This window comes from Bubalus kerabau, chromosome X, assembly GCF_029407905.1.
Source record: "Bubalus kerabau isolate K-KA32 ecotype Philippines breed swamp buffalo chromosome X, PCC_UOA_SB_1v2, whole genome shotgun sequence".
Taxonomy (NCBI): domain Eukaryota; kingdom Metazoa; phylum Chordata; class Mammalia; order Artiodactyla; family Bovidae; genus Bubalus; species Bubalus kerabau.
In genome coordinates this window covers 69534542-69552122 of record NC_073647.1, presented here as the reverse complement: position 1 = coordinate 69552122, position 17581 = coordinate 69534542, and the positions used below count along the sequence as shown (strand labels likewise).

Genomic DNA, 17581 nt, shown 5'->3' with positions numbered 1-17581 from the left:
GAATGGGTTATCATGCCCTCTTCCAGGGGATCTTCCCAACCCAGGGATCAAACCTGCGTCTCTTATATCTCCTGCATTGGCAGGCACAGAGTGGGCCCTCCCAAAATTTGTTACACGAATGAATGAATGCCCCAGAGACATGAGGGTGCCCCTCACTAGGACTCCTGCATTTCCTCAAATCCACAGTGCACCCAGGAAAGACTCAGTTTCCAGCATTTGCTAACCATGCATTTGCTAACCATGGCACCTCTAGTGCCACCTGGGAAGCCCAGGGCCTTGTAAGCCATGGCAAAAACTTTGGATCTTGCTCCACTGGAAGGCTTTGAACAGTTTCGCTCAGTCATGTCCGACTCTTTGTGACCCCATGGACTGTAGCCTGCCAGGCTCTCTGTCCATGGAATTCTCCAGGCAAGAGTATTCGAGTGGGTTGCCATGCCCTTCTCCAGGGGATCTCCCTGACCCAGGGATTGAACCCAGGTCTCCCACATTTCAGGCAGATTCTTTGCCATCTGAGCCACCAGGGAAGTCCTTTTCCTCATCTCAGTATATGGCATCTCCAGTCTTCCAGTTGACTCCTTTCTTTTTCTCACCTCCCACAACCGATCCATCAACATAACTTCTTGGTGCTATCTTCAGAATCTAGCCAGAATCCACTCACTCGTCATCATAGCACCATTATTACCATCCTGGCGCAAGCCTCCATCATGTTTTAACTGTATTCTTGCAGGAGACTCCAAACTAGTCTCCCTCCTCCAGCCGCCAGCCTCTGGTACTATTTTCCACACAGCAGACAGAGGCGTCCTTTTTAAATGCAAGTCAGACCCTGTCTGTTCAAAACCTTCCAGTGGAACAAAATCCAAAGCTTTTGCCATGGCTTACAAGGCCTGGACTTCCCAGGCGGCACTAGTGGTAAAAATCTGCCTATCAATGCAGGAGACATAAGAGATGCAGGTTCGATCCCTGGGTCGGGAAGATCCCCTGGAGTCAGACACGACAGAAATGACTTAGCATGCACGCACACACAAGGCCCTACTGGACGCAGCCCCCAGCTGCCTCTCTGAGCAGGACCTCTCCAGTAAGGAAGGAGGAAATCAGGTTTGGGGCTCTTTCAAACCACCACCACTACCAGCCTTGCCATGCAGCCTGTGAGCCCTACAATCAAGCATTCCTTTGTGTTCCCAGCCCTGAAGGGTCCCTGCCAGCTGGGAAGGCAATACATTAAGCAATTTTCTGCCATTAATGCTGTAGTTGAGATTCATTTACCAGATCAGCCACAGGAGGGCAGGGCCCTAAGATAAAGACACACCAGAAACAAACGTCCTCATCAGCTCTTGGGCCCTGGTCCCAGCTGTGTTCTCTTCCGGAGCCAACAATCTCATTCCCCACGGAGGGCAGATTGCAGAAAGCCACCTGTTCAACCCGAGTCCAGCCGAACCTCAGGCAGTGGGTCTCCGTCCTGGCTAGAGGGCAGAAACACCGGAGGGAGGAGCTTTACAAAGCACCAGTACCCAGTCCCCACCCCCGATCAATGACGTCAAATTCCTGAGGATAGGACCCAGGTATTAAGCTTCAAATGATTTCAAAATACAGCTAAGGTTGGGAACCACTGTGCTAAAGGAATCTTAGACTTCTCATCCTGATCCACAGGGACAATTTGTTGGCAGCAGACAATATAGCACAAGGAAATCCAGGGCTGGAGATGGCTGCAGAAAGTGATTATAGTATTGATTGTTCACAGGAGTCCAGAAATGCCTTTGTGTTACACAGCTTGGTGCTCAGATCCTAGGGGCCGGGGTAGGGGGGGGCATGGGCTATGGCAGGAACAAGGGAAGGGGCGAGGCAGAAAGATCTGTAGTTCTGTTCAGGCAGCTCTGCTTGACTCGTCTCCACAGTAGTCCCATTTCCACTGGAGGTGCCAGACACAAGGTAGGGGAACTCTTTGTTCCACCTGACAGTCACCCTGTCTTTTCTCTGTGATCATCTGTCGTCCTCGAATATCCTCATGTACAGTGTGGAATGAGGCATCTCTAGAGACCTGAATGGGCCATGTAATCCACCCTTCATTTTTACATAGGAAATGGAGCCCAGGGAAGAGGCTATGGTTTATTCAAAGTATCAAAATAATTGAGTAGTGGAGCAAAACCCAGAACCTAGATTTTCTGAGTCTTGGATTAGCTATATAATCTCCTGCAGTGGACTGAAGCTGGAAGTCCATTCCTGGTCTTTTGTTCAATGGTCTGGTTCTATCTTGGTCCCAGTGAATGGATTTGCACAAATAAAGAACCCTAAATGGTACCCTATAGGCAGAGGGGACAGCCTCTTTGCTATCTATACCAAAAGTCCATGATTAGATCCTGTCCTAGAGATACAACAACAAAAATTTCAGATATTTACAGGAGCAAAATCAGAAAGTGGGATTGCCAGTATTTTCAAGGATTTTAGTCATTTCCAGTGTCTGTTGTACAGCCATTTTCAGCTTGTTTGTGCCTCATTACTCACTGACCCCTGCCTGTTGGTTTCTAAGACTCCATCCTACTCTCAGTCTTCAGCCTCGATCACTGACAGTGACTCACTCATTGCCAGCTGGTCTCTGCTATATGTCATAGAGTCATGTCTAGCCTTGTGCTTTGACACAGATGACGCCTGCCTTGCAGTGTGACATGAGTGGCTCTCAAAGGTTGCCCTGTCCCAAAGCATCTTCAAAGTGCAACTATGGGGCCTGAGGTTTTTGATACTAGAGTGTCCCATCTGAACTAAAGTATTAAGAATTGGGAAGACCCTGGCCCAAATTCAAATGTAGTACCTGGAAGGAGTAATGAACATACTTCAGAGGTCAGCAGATTATGGGCCTGGGTGGGCCAGCTCCTGTCTACCACTTGTTTTTTGTAAATAAAGCTTTATTAGAACACAGCCATTCTCTTCATTTCTGCATTGCCTATGGCTACTTCTGTAGTACCACATATGGTCTGCATGCATGCGTGCTAAGTCACTTAAATTGTGTCCGACTCTTTTGTGATCCCATGGACTGCAGTCTGCCAGGCTCCTCTATCCGTAGGTTTTCCCAGGTAAGAATACTGCAGTGGGTTGGCATTTCCTTTTCCAGGGGATCTTCCTGACCCAGGAATTGAACCTGTGGCTCCTGACATGTCTCCTGCATTGCAGGAAAATTTTTTACTGCTGAACCCCTGGGGAAGCACAAAGCCTAGAGTATTTACTTTATGGTCCTTTACAGAAGAAGTTCACAGACTCCTGCACTAACTCATTAGCATACTCTCACTCATGTTTCTAAACCTTACCTGATGCTAAAAATCACCAGGAAATGCTTATTAAAACACAGATTTCTTTGGGAATTCCCTGGAAGTCCAGTGGTTAGGGCTCTACACTGTCATTGCCAGGGCACAGGTTCAGTCTCTGGTCAGGAACTAAGAACCCACAAGCCGAGTGGCATGGCCAAAAACAAAACAAACACAGATTTCTCAGCCAATTTCAGACTTCAAAGGTCAGACTCGCTGAGATGGTAGGGCCCAGGAATTGCTGAAAATGTCCTAATCCACGAAGCATAGATTAATTGAGTACCTTAAAGCTGGGACATCTGAGCTCTTGACTGACCCCATTTTTCCTCTAAGCAGCTGAAAGTCTCATTTTGCAACAGGCACCCTTTCTAGCAAAAATTAATTTTGGCTTGAAACACGGGACTAGAATTTCTAAGTACCTCCAGGGCCATTGCAAGCCCCTTGAAGTAAATATGAAGCCAGCAGCTTGGTGGAATAAGCAATAGAGGAGAGAGTCTGCCTTCTCCCTCAGGGCTGAATTCAGCAGCTGGTGATTCTTTGACCATTTTTTAATTTGGTGACTCTATTAGTACAGATTTCAGGGTTGTGTTCACATATCTTGGCCGAAGACAGGTATATGGCTGAATGTTTTAAGTGTACGATAGGGCCCCACTTTGATAATTGTGAAAGGATTTTAAGAACATGGAGCTCAGGTTCCTGAAGCTTTAACAGCCTCCTGATTTCCCTTTCTGCTGCCTCATTTTCTTTGACACCTGAACCTACTTATAAGCAATTCCCATAGCAACCATTGTGGGAGCCTGGGACTATGGAGGGCCATCCTGATTCCAGGGGTCCACTGTTAAGGGACCTGGGGGTCCTTCCTTCCTACATTCAGGACTGCCTACAGGGGAACATGTCCTCTCCCTGGATTTCAAGGCCCCTGACAAACCACACATAACCCTCACTTCCCATCAATCACCTAGTTGAGTTATTCTGCCCACAGCTTCTTCCCGTTTCTGTGCCTACATCATGCTGTCTCTTCACCATCCCCACCCTTCAGGGCCCCCTGGTGTCCCTCTTGCTCAATAAATGCCATCTCCAAAACCCAGCTCAAATCCTATCTTAGTCCTGAATCCTTTCCCAACCTTGCCGTTCCCTTCCCTGGATTTCCTGTAGTCCTCCTTTGTGAATCCACTTAGCCATTACTTATCTCTCCAACTAGGTTGTAAAAGAAGAGGTGACATTTTGCATTACTGTGTCTCCCCCAGCACCAAGCACAGAGGAGGCACAGAAGAGAAGATAGTCGTTGATTGCAGGGGCTAGTATTGAATTAATTCATCAATTAAGCAAATAGGACTTGAGTACCTACTATCTGCCAGGCCCTATACTCAAGAAGCTCTATGGAAAACCAGTTCTGCGGTGGTTCTCATGATTTTGGCTTTTTTCTGGACAGGTGGCTTCAAGCAGAGGGGACTGAGACTCTCTGGGTACAGGCTGTTTTCAAAACCAGAAAACTAGTTTCATTTGAAGGGACTGTCTGCTTGCTTTGCCAGGACTGTTCTAGGTCACCAGTCAGTACTTTATTTTAAAATATTTATTGAGGACAAATGATGTGTCAAGGTCTAAGGGTACCAAAATTAATACATATTCAGTCAATCATGGGGAATAGTTGGTCACTCAAAGATTAAAGAACATTCTTAAATACATCTAGACTTAATAAGTGGCTACCTATGCAATATTGTTTGAGGGCCCTGGGAAAGGATCCCTATGGCTGCTCAAAATACTCTCCAATGGTCTGCTACGGTAAGAGTCACTCTCTTAAAAAGAAAATGCCATCTGAAAGAGACTACACATTAGACCGTGCACCTTGGCTACATATCAGAATCATTTGGGGAGCCTTTTCAAAAGATCAATACCTGGGCTCCATCCCCACAGCTTGTAATTCAATTGGTCAGGGCTAGAGCCCAAGGATCAATATGTTTAAGAGTTCTCAGAAAGTTCTAATGTATATATAGCCAGGGTAGAGAACCACTGTACTAGACCATTGCCAGCCACACAATGTACGAGTGGTAGCAGCTTTAAAGATAGTCTGGTTCAATGTTTCCCAGATTCTACTGAGCATCAGAATTACTTACTTGTGGCTCTTATTAAAAGTACAGATTCTTGAGCCACAACGTGAACCTATCAGGAGGAGACTGTCCTCTGGGAGACTGTCAAGCCTGCACAGGAGAGTTTGATAAGAAGAAGCAGTCTTCATGCACCCATGAGATATCAAGTGCTACCTTGTTACGTGATGTAGGAGCTACAAGAGTAACGTCTGCTGGGGGGTGTGGTCTTCAAGGAGTTTTCACTTCAGTGTAAGAGAGAAGATTCTCTCACTTGATTTTTGTTATTCACAGTTGTGTTAACACTGAACTAATGAATACTGAACAACTGTTCCTAGGGGGATTGTGTGTGTGTCTCACATAGATTATAATCTTAAATTCTAAAAACAATTCATCCTGGTAGATTCGATTTTCTTTATTTCACCAGGAGAAAATGAGGTTCTGAAGTGTTAAGTGACTTGCCTGATGCCACCCCTCTAACAGGTATCAGAGCTGGCATTCAAACCCCATCCCACTGTCCCCGGGCTGGAGTTTCCTGGACTACACTGCACTGCCCCCTACCATCTCCATCCTCAGGATGACTCTGCATGACAACTAAAACGAGACAGAGCATCATTTTGCCTGACCTCAGCTGGGAACAGGTACATTGGGAGACTCAAATTTTTCACGCTCCGCATGTGTCAGCAAACAACCAGGAAAGCGCTGTAAGTCTTGATTTTGGAGTTACAAATAAATTTTAGGAAGTGGGCAAATTGGCAAATATGGAATCTGTGAATAATGAGGACTGACTATACATGTTTGCAAGGCTGATATTTGGTTGGGACGTGCTGGGATGGCCATACCTATTGTAAAACATTGAGGGATTTTTGCTCACTGTCTGATAAGTAGTCTGTGCCCTAAGCTTTTTGGGTGCCACCTGATCTCTCCCCTGGAACCTCTTTATAAAAGATCAACTAACAAAGGGTTAACACCTGGCACAGTTAGGTGGCCTGCAAGACTCTGCTCCACCACCTGTGGCTGGCTTACATTCTCACTGGAAGGCCCTTCCTGTACAGGTTGCTGTTTTGACTATCACTTCTGTGTATATGTGCCCCTATACTTTTCTATGTTTCTAGGGTTTAGAGGGGCTTCTCTGGTGGCTCAGTGGTAAAGAATCTGCCTGCAATGCAGGAGACCCAGGTTCGAACCCTGGGTCAGGAAGATCCCCTGGAGAAGGTAATGGCAACTCTAGTATTCTTGCCTGGAGAACCCCATGAACAGAGGAGCCTGGTGGGCTACAATCCACAGGGTCACAAAGAGTCAGACAGGACTGAAGCAACTTAGCAGGAGCAGCAGGGTTTAGAGGGCACAAGGCCAAGAACTAGAATGTAAGCTCTCCAAGGGTAGGAACCATGTTTGTCCTGTGCACTGCTATATTCCCAGCCTGGAAGAGCGCCTAGAATAGTGGGCATTCAGTAAATGTTTGATGAACAAATTAATGAACTAGAAACTCTCACTGAGGTTAGTCAGGCAAAGATGTTTGGAAGACATAAGTCTTAAGGTAGGTATTCAAGGAAAGAGCCATGTGTTACAAGAGATGTGGATTACAACAAGGATAGAAGTCTACAGGGTGGTGAGAACTAAGACATGTACAAGGAAGAGAAGGAGAGCACCCTGGCCATGACAAAGAGGTGTTGGGGGCACTGGGATGAGAGTTGGGACAGAGATGGGGGAGTGTTAGGCTCTTTATTCTGCACCTAAGTTTGGACACTTGAGTTTGATTTAGGTTTCCTTTATTCCAACAAATACTGAGCACCTATTCTATGTCAGATGCTGTTCCAGGTGCTAGTGATACAGCAGTGAACCACAGTCTACTCTCACGGAAAGCAGTCTGGCAGTTTCTTAATTAACTAAACATACACTTAGTATATGACTGGACAATCACACTTTTGGGCATTTGTCCTAGAGAAACGAAAACTTATGCTCACAAAAAACCCTGTACCTGAATGTTTATAGCAGCTTTAATATCATGCTAGCCAAAGCCTGGAAGGAACCAAGATGTTTTTCAACAGGTGGATGACTAAACAGTGGTACATCCATACCATGGAATACTACTCAGCAATAAAAAAGGAGCAAACTGTTAATACAAGCAATGGCTTGGATGAATTTCAAGGGCATTGTGCAGAGTGAAAAAATCCAATCCCCAAAGGCTACATACTTTATGATTCCATTTATATAATATTCTTGAAATGATGAATTACAGGAATGGAGAACAGATTAGTGGTTGACACGGATTGAGGGTGGGGAGTAGGTGCCCCATAAAAGGGCAACATGAGGCATTCTTTCAGTAATAGAACTCTCCAGTATCTTGACTGTGTTGATACATGAACCCACACATGTGACAGAGTAACACTGAACCATTCACATCACTGTACCGACGTCAATGTCCCAGTTCTGATATAGTACTGTTAGGGATGTAACATGTAACCACTGGGAGAAACAGGGTAAAGGATACACAGGGATGTCACTGTACTAGCTTTGCAACTTCCTATGAATCTACAATGATATCAAACTAAAAAGTAAAAAAAAAATCAGGGATTCCCTGGTGGTCCAGTGGTTAGGACTCCATGCTTTCACTGTGGAGGATACAGGTTTGATCTCTGGTCAGAGAACTAAGATCCCACAAAGATTACTACGAGGAAGTGACCTAGTAACAGACACAGTGCTTCTGGATTCCAACTTTTGATAAGGGTCTGGGGACTTCCATTTTTAATAAATAGTCCCGGTGACTATTATGATCAGGCAAGCATGGGGAACACTGATCTAGTCTAAATCCCTCAATTTACAGATGAGAAAACAGGTTCAGAAAAGGGAACCGACTCCCCCAAGGTCATACAGGCAGTTAGTAACTGAACCTAGACAAAGATGAACCTATTTGTCCAACTGCACCTCCCCAGCAACTTTATAGTAAATCCTCCACATACAGTGTTGTGTCTCATACACTGTAGGCCATTTAGTATATACCTGTATAAAAAGAATGAATAAGATTAGCACCCACGGTCTACAAGGATTTATGGAATTGGACACTGGACAGGTAAATTTTGATGGGACACAGCAAAAAAGAGGTAGAAAATATGTCTGGAACTGGGGCAGTGGTGGGGTAGCTTAAGTCAGGGAAAGCAGAGCACACAGGGCAGCACACAGCACTATGGAGCCCTTCAAAATCCTCAAGTCTGGGATGTGAGCATAGACAAGATGTGCAGAAGGTACGATTTTAAGTTCACTCCTAAACCCTTGGCTCACAACAATGCTGGTCCTAGTCTCTCCCATCTCCCTCTCCCATCACTGTCACTTTCCAATGTGGGAATGCTCTTGTCTCAATCAGGAGGAAGGGTGGATGGCAAAGAGGCTCACTCACCTGATGAGTGTGCAGAACTGTAAGAACGATGAATTCCTTAGCGCTCCTACAGAGAGAAGAGGGAACAGGAGAGTAGTGTATCATGCACTGGGTATTCATCTAGCACAAGAAGGAACACCAGAATTCTCCCCTGGGCTGCATTCAGGTATATGGATTAGGACAGAGGGCAATCTAAATATCTGCATGGCTGCCTCGCCTCCCATCATTTGTGGCAGCTGACATCCACCATCCATAGAGGTTCACACAGGCTTCTGAAAATGGTATTATCATTACCTCTGGGTTGTCATTTTTCAGGTCTTCTTTTTATATTCCTTCTCACATTCTCTCTGTAGAAATCCTCAAACCCTAGGAACCTTTTATCTATAGGCAAAAAATTTGCAAGGAAAACGAAAGACCTGAATTAAGGAACTCAAAGGGAGCACAATCAGAGTCCTGGGAACCGTGTACCATGATTATTGGCAATTTGGTATTTAAGTAAGTGGAGAAACTCAAAGGAAAAACCCAAAGGAGGTCATTTGGTCATCATGACTCATACTCAGCAGAGTTGTTTTAATTGAAGGACCAAAAAAAAAATGAGAGCCAGAGAGCAACAGATGGAAGACAAGACTCTCCAGATAGCAAACATTCAAAAGGATGAAGAATTTGAAACTCTTCAGACAAGAATTATGCCAATGATCCAACAAGCTGTGAGGTATGAAAATTCTCTCCCAAGAATACATCATCCTTTAAAAGAACTAAAAGAAATGGAAAGAGTTCGCCTTGAAGGAGCTTCCCCTCTCATTGCTGGTCTTTTTTCAAATGTTTCTGGGAACAAAGGTGTTCAGGAAGCAGAGTCAAGACACCCTTGATTCTGGGTATTCAAGAAAAGCTCGGGCTTCCCTGGTGGCTCAGTGGTAAAGAATCCGCCTGCCAACACAGGAGACTCAGGTTCGATCCCTGGTCTGGGAAGATCCCACATACTGTGGAGCAACTAAGCCCATGTACCACAACTACTGAGCCGTGCTCCACAACAGGAGAAGCTACTGTAATGAGAAGCCCATGCATTGCAACTCGAGAGTAGCCCCTGCTCTCCACAACTAGAAGCAATGAAGATTCAGCACAAAAATAACAAATAAATAAAATTATTTTTAAAAAAAGGAAAGAAAAGCCCAGGGCCCCTGCTCAAGGACTTGGACTGGTACCATATTCAATGAGGCAGAGTCCAGGGATGTTGTCAGCTCCTGGGTCTGGGAAGCTCCTGGAGTAAGGGAGGAGCTGTGTTCCAAGGAAAACACCTGGAAAGTCCTGTCTCTTGGCCAGGGCAGGGAACTAGTATAGATTGAATTATGTGACTCCTGTGCTCCAGCCCCTGCCACATCTCCCCATATCATGTAGAACAAAGCTAAAGTCCTTGCAGTGCTACAACTACCCCCTTCCTTACCCCACTCTACACGTGGGCTTCTCCCATGTTCCCCAAACATATCACACACACTCCTGCCTTAGGGCCTCTACACTGGGTTCTTCTTGCCTTCTCTGATATCCTCATTTCCTCCAAGTCTTTCTTCAAATGTCACCTCCTCATTGAGGCCAACACTGGCCATGCTATTTAAAGTTGCACTCTGCACCCCTGTTCCCAGCATTCCTGATCTTTATCCTGTCCCCCTTTCTATTCTTCAATAACATTCATCAACTTCTAATATACTGTGCAATACTTATTTATCATGTTTACTGCTTATGATGTGTCTTCTTCCACTAGAATGTAAACTCCAATGGGCAAGGATTTTTGTCTGTCTTATTCACTGCTGTATATTCAGTGCCTAGAACAACAACTGATGCGCAGGAGACAATCAATATAATAAATATTCACTGAATGAATGAATGATCTGCTAGTCCCAGAGATTATCAAATGTGTGAGCTCTGACTTGACCCAGAAGGTGCTCTGAGCAGTCTCACAAAATTGGGCTACCTTGGTATGGGGTACAAAGATATCCACAAGAAGCAAAGCAAAGACTTCTGAGGGGTCAGCCTGAAAGAACCCCCCAACATGCCCTGATGGGGTTGAAAGACTTCACCCCATGGTGATGTGGTGGTGGACCATGAAGGGTGGAGAGTGGGGGAATGCAATGGACAAACTGAACTTGGAGAAGAGCCAAACTAAGGGTCATTAGGGACCAGACACATACCAGGATATTGGGCTGGAGGGGGAGCCTGTGGAGGAAGACCTGCTCTGGACTTCAGGAAGGGGCAGTGCAAACCCTTCCAGAAGTAGCAAGGGGGCGTCACTCCTCTGCCTTTGAAGTGGAGGGAGGGGCCCTGGAGGCAGGTGGGCTTTGGGAGAACAAGAAAGACGAGTGGAATGAAAACACTCCAAATGGAGAAGGATTGAAGGAGATGAAGGCAGAGATGGAGCAGACTACGCCAGACAGAGAGAGAGAGAGAGTAAGATAGCAAGCATGTGAGGATAGATAGCTGAGGTCCCCCAAACTGAGGTTATCCCCTGGAATTTAGAGCTGAAAGAATCTAATTCTGTTCTCTCAGTTCTATTGTCTTACTCCTTATCAAAGTGTCTATGCAAGGGGGCGTGAGGTGGTATGTGTGTGTGTGTGCATGTGATAGGCGTGTGGGGTGGGGGAGTATCTATGGCATAGGTGTGTGTGTGTGTGCGTGCGCATGTGGTACCTGTGGGTATGGGCGTATTTTTAGCGCATGGTGTGCGTGTGTGTGTGTGGTGTGTGGTGTCGTGTTTTGTGTTTATGTGTGTATGGTATGCACGGGGGTGTGTGTGTGTATGTGGTGTGTGGTGGCATGGTGTGTGGGGGGGAAGAGGTATGTAGTGTCTGTGTGATATGTGGTGGTATGGTATATACAGAGGTTGTTGTTGTTTAGTTGCTCAGTCGTGTCCAACTCTGAGACCCTGTGGACTGTAGCCCACCAGGCTCCTCTGTCCATGGGATTCTCCAGGCAAGAATACTGGAGTGGGTTGCTGTGCCCTCCTCCAGGGGATCGTCACCAACCAGGGATCAAACCTGCATCCTCTGCCTTGGCAGGTGGGTTCTTTACTACTGAGCCACAAAGGAAGCCCCATATACAGAAGTAAGGGAGGGTAAAAGTCAGTGTGATGACTCCATGGACAGTGGTGGTCCTCCTCACATTCCTTTCTCTCTCTGACTTGCCCCTATCTGGGGAGGGCACTAAGGGGTCACACACACTGTGAGCAAAATCCAACATGGCAGGTTCCATGCCTCAACCTGCTGGCCAGGCATTTGGATTTTATTCTCCTTGTGGTTTTTTTTTTTTTTTTGGGGGGGGGAGCGGGGAGGGAGTGGCGGGTGGGAAATAATGTCTTGCTCACATTGTGCTTATCTCAGAATGTTGTCTGAATGGCTTGCTTATTTCTTATTCTTTACTCACTTGGTCTGTGTCATTGGTCACTCACTTGTTCTCAGTAGTCACTGCACAGTTAAGTTGAAAACCAAAGGGCTTGGGTGAGGGGAGTTGTTGGGTGAAGGGAGGTGAGGTGAACTGCCAGGAGGCTGTTCTTTGTCTCTTCACATCACTGAATGAGGTTAAGCCTGAGTGTGTGAGGGCCCTCAGTCCCCGGAAGTTCTGGGTACCCAGGAGCCCTGGCTCAGGTTGCTCTCCCTGGGAAGACCCCTCTCTCTTAGCCAGGGAGGGCTGTGGCAGCCATAGTTACACTACTGGTGGGATGGGGATAGCCGTGCTCAGCTCTTGCAAGGCCCAAGAGGCTCCTATTACCTGATGAGTTCTATGAACCTCTCCCTGGGGGCTTCACTCACGTCCTCCTCATTAATAGCCACAATCTGGTCACCAGCCAGGAGCTTGTCCTCAGAGGGGCCTCCTGTGGAGGAGAGGAGAGAGGCGTGAGGCCTGGGTGGGAGGGAGTCGCCGGTGCCTGGGGGAGTGGCTGCAGGCACTGAGGCCTGCAGGAGATGCGGGCCGAGTGGTGCCACTGACAGGCAACTCTTCGAGCCCTGGGCCACTGTTGCCTGTAGCAAGTGGAGGGCAGAGGGCTGGAGAAAGAGAATGGAATGGCCCTGCCTAGGCTGGGAGTGGTGTGGTAGCAAAGGCCTGGTGCTCAAGCAAGGTTCACCAGTGATTCCCGGCTCAGACCTAGTGAGGAGCACAAACTTCGGTTTCATCAGGAGGGATCTGCTTGGGCACAAGGCATGGCTTCCAGACTACTGGAGGGGTTACAGGTGACAGGAGGGGGTAAGGAATCTTCTTACTTGAACATAATTCATACTCACTGATCTGGAAGGATGTAGGCATTCACTTCCCTGGAGACAGGGGGATGAACTAAAGGACCTAAAGTGAAAGTGTTAGTGTCCAACTCTAACTCCAGTAGCCCGTCCACCAGGCTCCTCAGTCCATGGAATTCTCCAGGCAAGAATACTGGAGTGGGTAGCCATTCCCTTCTCCAGGGGATCTTCTCAAGCCAGGGATCAAACCCAGGTCTCCTGGATTGCAGGCAAACTCTTTACCATCTGAGCCACCAGAGAAGCCCTAAAGGCATTTATTTTCTTTCACCTAAGAGACATGCTGCTGTCTGAGAAATGAGAGGAACAAGGCACAGACCCTAAATCACTGGCAGTTGGAAATTTGCTTTCTCTCCTCCTCATGTCTACTGTTGAGGTTTAGAAAGCAGAGCTGCCTGAGGGCCCTACCTTCCTGATGGGGGTAAAGGGTGGGTTGGAGGGGCCCCCTGGGCTGTGCTGCCTCTGGTGCTTAGCAAAGATCTCCTTGGAGAAAAGGATTTTAGAGATTTAAGGAGAATGACAAGTAGAACTCAGCTTAACTCAAACCCAAAATAGGACATGTCTAAGGACATGTTTAAGGACATGTCTCACTCTCAACCCAGCCTGGATACTTGTTGGGATCCACTTGAAAGGGTCAGATCCCAGCTGTTCCTCTCTCTGCAAAAAAGTGTGCTGTGTAAATGCGACAAACATGAACAACGACCAGGTCACCATGTCAGTTGAGCATCACGCTATGGCTCTGGAGAGTGGCGCCTGTGTGCTGAGGGTGAGGCCTGTATGCTCAGCGAGCAGGATTCCCCACTCCAACTGCAAAGACCCTCAACCCACTCTTCTGACAGCACAGGGATGTCAGAAACAGGAAGCCTGCTGGTGAAGAGCCCATTCTTTGCAGCAAGTCAGGCTTGGACGCTCAACTCGAATCTACAACTCAGTGGCTGTGGGACCTCGGATGAGACATTTCATCTCTCTGAATCTCTCTTTCCTCATCTAAGAAATGGAAAAATAAAAGCAGAAGAATGTTGGGAGGATAAATGGGATGATGGATGTAGAGCATTTAAAACAGTTGATTGATGTTGGTAAGAATTCAATAAATGGTACTTATTATGTCTTCCAAGGGACAGTTCCTTCCACTCATTTCATTCCTCCTATTTGTTGTCATTTAGTCGCTTCAGTCATGTCCCACTCTGTGCGACTCCATGGACTGTAGTCTGCCAGGCTCCTCTGTGCATGGGATTCTCTAGGCAAAAATACTGGAGTGGGTTGCCGTTTCTTTCTCCAGGGGATCTTCCTGACACAGGATCAAACCCACATCTCCTGCATTGGCTGTACTGTGCTTATTTACTCAGTTGTGCCCAACTCCCTGTGATCTTTGGATAGCAGCCTGTCAGGCTCCTCTGTCCATGGGATTTTTCAGGCAAGAATACTGGAGTGGGTTGCCATTTCCTCCTCCAGGGGATCTTCCTGACTCAGGGATTGAACCCATGTCTCCTGTGTTTCCTGCATTGCAGGCGGGTTCTTTACCCGCTGAGCCAGGTAGATTCTTTACCACTGAGCCACCAGGAAAGATATTCCTCCTATCTACTTCTGCCAAATATGCCAATCTTTTAGGTACAGACCACTCTACCTATTCCCTCCCTCCCTTCTTTCCTTTCTCCTGTCCATCCATTCATCCCTCCATCCTTCCTTTCAATGGAGGAGGTCCTCATAGAACTTGGTCTCCGTCACAGGCCTTGGCTCTCTGATGGCAGTGGTAAGCTCAGTCTACTTACTATTTTCATGGAATTGTTTGTTGGCTTGTTCAGCCTTAACTGTTCCTCTCTGCTGCTGCTGCTGCTAAGTCGCTTCAGTCGTGTCCGACTCTGTGCGACCCCATAGATGGCAGCCCACTAGGCTCCCCCATCCCTGGGATTCTCCAGGCAAGAACACTGGAGTGGGTTGCCATTTCCTTCTCCAATGCATGAAAGGGAAAAGTGAAAGTGAAGTCGCTCAGTCGTGTCCGACTCTTCACGACCCCATGGTCTGCAGCCTACCAGGCTCCTCCGTCCATGGGATTTTCCAGGCAAGGGTACTGGAGTGGGGTGCCATTGCCTTCTCCTGTTCCTCTATAGGGCGCATCTTATCTTTTCTTGTGGCCTCAAAATCAAGTTTTCTGCATTGGATGGAGGGGCACCTGGGTTGGAGGCAGGTCTGAGATCAGCCTGCTGGCCCCATGGCCTCCTGTGGTCTCCCTTGTGGCTTTTCTTCTCTCCACTCCTCCAACCCCTTCTTATTCATTCTCAGACCACCTGCAGCAACCCTGTGAATTCTGTCTCCTCTAAAGTTAAACCAGGGTCTCCGGTGATCTGTTACTAAGTTTTATATGGTCCCTCTTTCCCAGGATAAATTTGATTTTGGATCAGAAACTCAAAAACCTTTTGCAAAACTGCATGACTACCTCAGGAGCCTTAGGTCAGCCACAAACTCCTGTACTGAATTGTTTTTTTACTTTATGCCCTCCAGTTGAAGAGCAAGCTTACAAAAATCTTTTTCTTTTCCTTGGAGGATTGCAAAATTCATCAAATTTCTGCTAGACCAGTTTGTACTCCGGCTGCTCCTCTTGACTGAGCAAGAAACTGTTGTAAACATCTAAAGCCTCAGGCCCAGCAATTCAGGAATAGAGCTCCTTTCCGTCTGTCTTTTCTTGTCAATGCCTAGCAAGATTTGGAACAAAACAGTGCTCAGGCCCTTTCCCATTTCATTCATAACAACAGGCTTTCACCGTTCTGGTGGGCTCGCACTTGGTCCACCCTGTATGGTCCCATTCAAGCCCTGCTTCCCTCCCCACCCCTCTCAGTGGCATCACACAGGCACAGGTGCAAATCCTAGCTCTGCTACTTCTTAGTGGAGTGACTCTGGACATGCCATTTCTCTTCCTCTCTGCCTCAGTTTTCTCATCTGTAAAATGGGAATGGTATTACTTACCTTGTGGACATAGCCGCAAGCACTGAACAAGATGATGTAAATTTGTGCACTCTAGGGGGCTTCATCAATGGTAGGTGTTGTATTGCTACTGTGCCACCTATGGTCTATATCCTGACTCCAGCCTTCACTGGATGACCTATTTGGTGAGCGTGTACTAGTCTCCACAGCCTGATGATTAGATTCTTGGGGGCAGGAACTCTGTCTTGTATTTCCCTATAACCTTGCTTAGAGTAGGCAGTCATTACATACTTGTTGAATTGAATCAGATCGGTATGTCTCACTCAAGGCAGTATGGCTCTTCTGTGAAGGTTCTATGCAAAGGGAAGTTTTGTTAAGACCCAGACCCTACTAAATTATCAACTGCAGCCTCAGTGTTGTGTGTGGATAAATCTTTAAAAACCAGCTCCCTCACACAGTTATTGGCTGGCAAGTCTTCACCCACTCTTCATGAATTCCTTGGCAACACAGTATACTTGGGTGCTCTTTTCTCTGGGACAATGTGTGGGTGTTTGGGGGGGGTGGGAGCCAGGGCCAGGGGGACACTCTGGGTGACACCTACCTGGCCTCACAGATCGCACCACCACAGGCCTCTCACTGCCAGCCACGAAGCCAAAGCCATATATAGGGTCCCGGTGAATGGTCACTTGTCGCAGCGTCTCTGCCGGCAGCTGCTCACATTCCATATCATTTGCGTTCTCTTCCTGCATCACATGACTGAGGGGGAGGGGAAGATGGGAGCAAAAGAAGACGCAAAGGCAGCTAAGCCTCAGAGCAGCTGGGAGGGATGCTGATAAGGGTGCTGGCCATGGCACCTGGGAGTTCACGCACATTGCTTCCTACATCCTCTGGCACCAGCAGAAGGGATGACCAATGCATATTTCACACTGGAGAAAGAAGAGTCTAGAAAGGAGAAGCCACTTGTCTATAGGGCCAGGGCCAACAGAGGACATGGGTGCCATGGAGCCTGACATTAGAGTCTGTCCTTTCCTCAAGATACTGGGACTCAGAAGGAGCCTAAAAGCAAATGTGTTGTTGGAAGGTTAACCAGTATCACCCATGGAATTGGCTATTAACTCCCTGAGAGAAACCAAAACCTTGAGGGAAGGGACTGCAAAACAGGAAAGGCCGTGGGGAAGGAATGTGAAGTCATTTCAGAGTGTGGAGCACCTTCACAAAGTCCTTGTGTAATTTTAAACTTTAATATCCCTTAGGTCATATATAAAAAGAAAATATTGAGATGCCATATGAAAACAAACAGGCTCACATGGAGGACCAGTCCCTTATACAACTGTGCATAATGCTAACTTCTGTTTTTTGTTTTTTTTTTTGGCCACACCAAACAGCATGTGGGATCTTAGTTCCCCAATCAGGAATCAAACCCATGTCCACTGCAGCAGAAGTGCAGATTCTTAACCACTGGACCACCAGGGGAGTCCCAATGCCAACTTATTTCAGTTAATGGGACAGCTGGAGAATAGCTGCCAAGGGCAAGCGGGAAGAGCCACCGCTGGAGGCTGTCAGCAGACCTGAACCCAGGTGAGCTGGGAGAAGAGAAATCGCTGCCCTGATACTTGGGAGAGAATATAGATG

General features: G+C 47.1%; 1 protein-coding gene across 1 annotated transcript in view; it reads right to left on the bottom strand.

Moving 5' to 3' along the window:
- FRMPD3 (FERM and PDZ domain containing 3) overlaps positions 1-16698 on the bottom strand; it is a 67276-nt gene extending 50578 nt beyond the window's left edge. The window contains exons 1-3 of the mRNA XM_055563221.1: positions 16551-16698; positions 12510-12612; positions 8775-8820 (exon numbers count right to left, since the gene is read on the bottom strand). Coding sequence (XP_055419196.1) covers positions 8775-8820; positions 12510-12612; positions 16551-16698 — 297 coding nt within the window. The remainder of the gene's footprint in view (positions 1-8774; positions 8821-12509; positions 12613-16550) is intronic.
- Positions 16699-17581: the final 883 nt, after the last annotated feature.